The 5,754-nt window shown below is 45.4% G+C and overlaps 1 protein-coding gene across 1 annotated transcript in view; it reads right to left on the bottom strand.

The window, feature by feature from the left end:
• T265_13515 (hypothetical protein) overlaps positions 1-5,754 on the bottom strand; it is a gene marked incomplete at both ends in the record, with an annotated part of 52,080 nt that overhangs the window by 36,015 nt on the left and 10,311 nt on the right. Inside the window, one exon of the mRNA XM_009169240.1 lies at positions 4,551-4,661. Coding sequence (XP_009167504.1) covers positions 4,551-4,661 — 111 coding nt within the window. The remainder of the gene's footprint in view (positions 1-4,550; positions 4,662-5,754) is intronic.

The raw sequence follows: 5,754 nt of genomic DNA, 5'->3' as shown, positions 1-5,754 counted from the left end.
GACCTTACACTTTGTGGGTGCAAAGTGAATACCAAAGGACAGGATGACTTTGATCAGTTCATCCGAGAATACCTGCGCCTTCTCCTCCTCTTCGAACATGAGAACGATGTCGTTTGCATATTCCAGATCGACAAGGCTTTCTCCGCAGGCTATTTGAACACCAGGGTTTTGAAGACCCTCTAGCGTTTGTCTCATGATTTCATCGATCACAAAAAAAGGAATGGAGAGAGAGGGCACCCCTGACAGACACCGCTTTGTGCGCGGAAGCTTTTGGAGAGCTTTCCGTAAATTCTCACACCGATGCTTCGTTGCCGTACATTCATGATTTATTGGAGAGCCTTATTGTAAAGACAATAATAATGGTGGCCAGAGAGGAGACTTAGTGCTAGCTTACCACAATCATTCCGAGGTGTCTACCCCTCCAAACACTCACTCGGGCAATCTGGATAAAAAATGACAACAAGATCCCCGCTGACATCGATTGGCAGCCATATCTTGCAGCGTCCCCAAACAGGTGCAGTGAAGATAACACGGTCCCCATCCTGAAAGACGAGCAACATCAACTGCAGCCAAACGTTTAGTACTCTCCTACATACCCCTGTGCCAAGTCAATGGTGGACCACCTCTCTACTTCAGCCACTCAAAATCGGTCAAGAAAATCAACACTCTCTTCGGAAAAGCGTGGTTCAGCGTGCACAAGACAATTTATAGTGCTGGATGCATTCTTTCATACGAGTCTCCGTTGCACAACCATTTCCAACTGCCTTGTTACGGATTCACCGACACCAACTCACATGAGCTATATGGTTCTGAGACGTCGGATGTCCATAGCATTACCGATTCTCCCCACTTGTCTGATTTTCTTAAATGCAGGCATACCGATCAGACAAGCGCTGACTGAGGACTACACTCCCATCGTTGAACAGTGCGGGTGGGATGTCATTCCGACCAGAAGCTCGGAGGCACCTAAGAGAACATATGCAGTCATAAACATCCGAGGCCGTAGGAGATTTCAGATTCACCGTCCAGGGCTCTACGTCAGCTGTGGGCTTCAGGTGAGCGCCAGCTGGTGACTACGAAAGTTGTTGTTCGAAGTATTTAGCCCACCGGTCGAGGTGTTCTTCTCTATTCAAAATGGTCGCTCTATTCTGATCCTTGATGGTTTTGTTCACAAGCCGGACTTTCGGGGGAGCAGATAACTCGCTTTCCGAATCGATACTTGATTTCGACCGCTTCGTCGACATAGGAAGACCTGACTACACAGAACATCTAGACAACATCGCAACTTACTCGTAGTAGGCCGAGAAGTGCCCCCAAAGGTGTATGTAGAGAGAACGATCAGATGAGATTATCGACTGACCGGTTTGTATAGCGTTCCGATCACCCCAAAGTTAATTTATATCATTTTTCGAAACGGTGAACACTTTCATGGGAAGAAGTGGACCAGATTCGCTCAAGCATCACGTGACAAATCGCATTTATTCTTGGCTGAACGAATTTTAGTTTGGTTGCTTTGTTTATCTTGTGAATGGCCACCGAAATAGCACGAGTACCACAAAGATGCTGAGTAAATCCGTCCAGATTCGCTATTTGAATCTCGGTGACGTCATGTGACGTTACCGCAATCTCTTCGACATGCGACCAGATTCTTATTGGTCAGCGTAAGTTGTACCGTATGAAAAGTAATGACTGAAGAATAGCCATAAAGCATTTCGGGATGTAGTTTCCATCGGTATTCAAGTAATCCCCCAACAAGACGACAGAGTATGACTTAGAACTTAATTTGGTCATCGTAGAGGATCAAAAAGCAGGATCGTACAGGCAGATCTGCCCTTTAACCTCACTGGCGAATGAGTCTTGCGGGAACTGCTCATGGTTGTTGATCATCTGCCGCGAAGACATAACCTTCGGTATTTTTCTGATTGGTCCATCCACTGTCGTTCTGTGTACTTACTGCTTGTTACTTCAGGATGCAGACAGCATATGGCACAAACGGTTGGTTCTTTGGTTGTTTGAATCACATGGTGTCACTGTATCGTTGACTGACTGACTTCACAGTATTGCATGATCAAATTTTTAATCGTAAACAGTGGATTACTGAGGGAGAAACAGCGTGATGTAATCAGCAAACTACATGACGTGAGGTAGCTCCGATCCAGACCATTGTACCAGACACGCAGTAGGGCGATCGATATTCATAGGTAACTATTCAAATGATTATCCGATACCCCCAGGACAAATCTCACAATCAGAGAATGGCCCTATTAGTCGTAGAAAGTCGAGAAGCACCGTACAGCTGTTTTATCTAAAATGGAATTGTTCACTTCAAAAACCTCCAGGATGACACCATCCTTTCTCGGGAGAAGGCGGCATCTCTGCTTCCATTAATATGGACATGCCTGGGGAAAACACCTTAGTGCCTTCACACTCCTATCGCAGAGGACAGTACGACTTTACCCCCCAGACCGCCTCGTATCGCGATTACTTGTAGTACGGGGTCTTGCTGGTCTTGGTCTGACCGTTCCCTCTCTGTCCTTCCTGGCATAGCTGTACCTTGTGGAACGAAGTTCCAGCCAGTGTAGCCCGCGGGATCATTGCAGCACTCAAGCCCAACCATCAAATCCACCTTTAGGCCTGGATTATCAGTGTGTGATTAGCTTGTGTTTAGACAGTTAATTGCACTGCTGATCAACCACCCGTCGCTAATAGACTCGCTAGAGTTCCGTGAGAGGTACACTGTTTAGGATTGCCAATACGGACGAAGCAGTCAGACGCCGCTTCTCAGCTTTCTGGCACAGACTTACGAAAAGAACCTCAATTGAAAGTGGTGTACATATCACAAATTCTGATAGTATTCTAATGATACATTGAGTTAGTACACTAATATGGTGAACGTGCCTAATAAAACCTACAACAAAACAAAGACATTGTTACCGGACCACTCTTAGTTTGCGGGACATCTCAATAGTTAAGGCTAGAAAAGCTCCAACAGGGAGCCGCTGACGAACAGGTTCACACCTATGCAAGAACTCTAGACGCATATTCCACTTCGCCGTCGGCTATCTGTCCACTGAGGAAGAGCTCAACTATCATGGCTGTTTAAAACTGTGTCAGGTGGTGATAACGATATGCATGGTTTGGTATTGTTGAGCAATACGCTAGTTTATGGCTGCTGTTTAGATGTAACACACTACTCATAAAATTGCCGAAAACCCTTCGACTGCCCACGACCGGTTTCGCCTTTCTCGGATCTCTTCGGATAGACGCAGTCCCTGAGTTTCCGTTTACCGAGTGTTCTGATGGAACCTGAACTGGACGGACAGATTTCGACAAGTCTATCATTTATGATGTTCTGCTTCAAATGGCTGCACCAGGCCATGTTTCGGTTGGTACGATATTCGAGAAATCGCATAATGTTCTGTGTCACAGAAGCCCCCAGCAGCCGAAGTTTAGTGTCGTTGAGGATCACGATGGGAAACGTTGGTCACGTGCCCTCTTGGTGCATCAATCTAGGAGGACCGGAAACCCGAACATTTGGAGTAAAAATTGCCCGTTGAGGACACCTTTGGTGCTCCTTAACGGAAGTTGGTTGACTGGTCCAACACAACTAATCAACTACAAGCACAATTTCAGGAGCCCGACTGGGGATTTGTATATCTTGAGCAGTGTCATATTTGGTGAGGCTACCGTTAATTTATTCCATTAGGATCTCCCCAAACCATCTACTCTCAGTGTTTTCTTTTTCGAACAGAAGTCTTAACCACACGTGGAATATTTTCTGCTAAATTAGTCCTACGAGAACCAACTGATTTCAAAAACGCACCATGACCGTGCCGATTATTACAGCTGTTAGAATTTGGATTCATTCCTAGAAGCCTGGCGAGATGCCTTTATGTGTATCAATTTGCTCATCATCCTGAAGATCATTGACAATATGACATCAGCGTTCAACACCGATGGTGCATAAATCCGGCACTGTCAGTAGGCCATCAAGTGGGGGAGCTATGCATTGAAGGCGACAGCATGGATGCACGAGCGCCATTGAGGACGCGACTTGGCCATGTCTGACAATGTCTCTAACCACTGATGTGGCCCGTCTCGGGGCCCCCATCCAGGAAGACGGCAATGACCAGCGCAGCTAAGTTTGCTGGTAATGGCTTTTATACTTCACTGCCAAGTCAGTGGTCGCTTCTGGCTGGTTTCCACCCCTCACATGGTTGTGAGAAAAGAGCCGTTCAAGGAATTCGGTCGTTGGCATATGGCAGCACGTGGCCAAGTCAGCGCAACCAATGCAGTGTGATCAGTGCATCTATCGAGAGTGAGTTATTTCTCCCGAATACCATTCGGCATACTTCAGCATTGCTGCTCCGGTGTTCCCACCAGATTCGGGCAATGCTCTGAAGACGTCAATGGTCAAACACGAAACTGCGGCAGCTACAACCACTGTACGACGAGTACGCAGTTATTACAGCTGACAATGATGAATGCCCACCATATCAAACCAAAAGTGTGCAGTTGTCATAGCAACATTCAAGCCAAAATTTTCTTACCTCGTTTGAAACCGCAGGTGAAGCGGCAATAATTATCGTTGTCTTGGAGTTACCTCCCAGAGATTGTTGTAATATTCTTGTCAACTTTGAATCGCGATAGGGAACATGAGTCTGAGAACGCAGTTAAACACAATTTATTGATTCAGTAAAAATATTGGATAAAAAAGCATCGTCTAAAACACTCCAGTAACATCAGAAGGATGAAAGGAGGTCACGGATTTGGAGACGGTCACCAAGTCATTCTTTTTTCGCATTGATATGGATTATAAACCTTTTTATTCTTACTACGTCATGGTTTTTCCAAGTATCTCCTAGTTACCACAAACAGAATGATTACTTTTACCTGTATCAGTAGTAAAAATTTAATGCACGATTTCTTCGTCTTAAACTGTCTTTAAATAAATAGTCACCATCTCTCTAGGGTCTACTCTAACCTATCTTCCTGAGTACTTCCTGAGTAACTGAGTCTGGGCACCAGAATAATTCTATGTTAGTGCCGATAACCGACCACTTCCATTTGCTAACGGGAAGATCGCGGGTCCAGATCTCCCCAGAGGTTCTGCGATCTGCACTACTGAGCACTCCCAAAAAAGGACAAAAGACCATAACAAACAATTAGTCAAGTATTATGTCGCGATTTTTCGGCCTCACCATTTAGCATTCTACGCAAACAGGTGACCAGATAGTAAAAGGGTCATTTTTGATGGCTGTTAACTTCCATTCCTCGACCGCCAGTTATTTGGTGAGTGACTGACCTAGTGTCTAGCAGTCCTAGCGGCTAACATTCCGTCGTTCGTTTTGGACTCTAATAATAGATTGATCCTTTCGAAAACCGATAAGTTCATTTTTCAACACGCAACAAGTAGATCCTCTGAGCTGACAAATCGCCGACTGTTTACGGAGATTCGACAGTATTTTCAATGCTCTCCTAGTCTTTCCTACTCTTCTCTGTATACTCCAAGATCAACGTTGACCCGTGTTCCTCGGTTTCAGGTCTGTTTCTCGTCAAAGATAGCATCACAGGTGCTGGGAGTGCACCACCATCATTACTTCTTCAAGCGAGCACAAAATGCGTAAGCGATCATATATTCTGCAACATTTTCCACCTGGAAGATGAATCATATCGCCCATGCCACTCACTTTCCGCAATCCCTTCTATACACAATTCACACTGCTCATCATCATCATCATCATCATCATCATC

The sequence above is a fragment of the Opisthorchis viverrini genome (assembly GCF_000715545.1).
Source record: "Opisthorchis viverrini unplaced genomic scaffold opera_v5_76, whole genome shotgun sequence".
Lineage (NCBI taxonomy): Eukaryota > Metazoa > Platyhelminthes > Trematoda > Opisthorchiida > Opisthorchiidae > Opisthorchis > Opisthorchis viverrini.
This window is presented reverse-complemented; position numbering and strand designations above follow the sequence as displayed.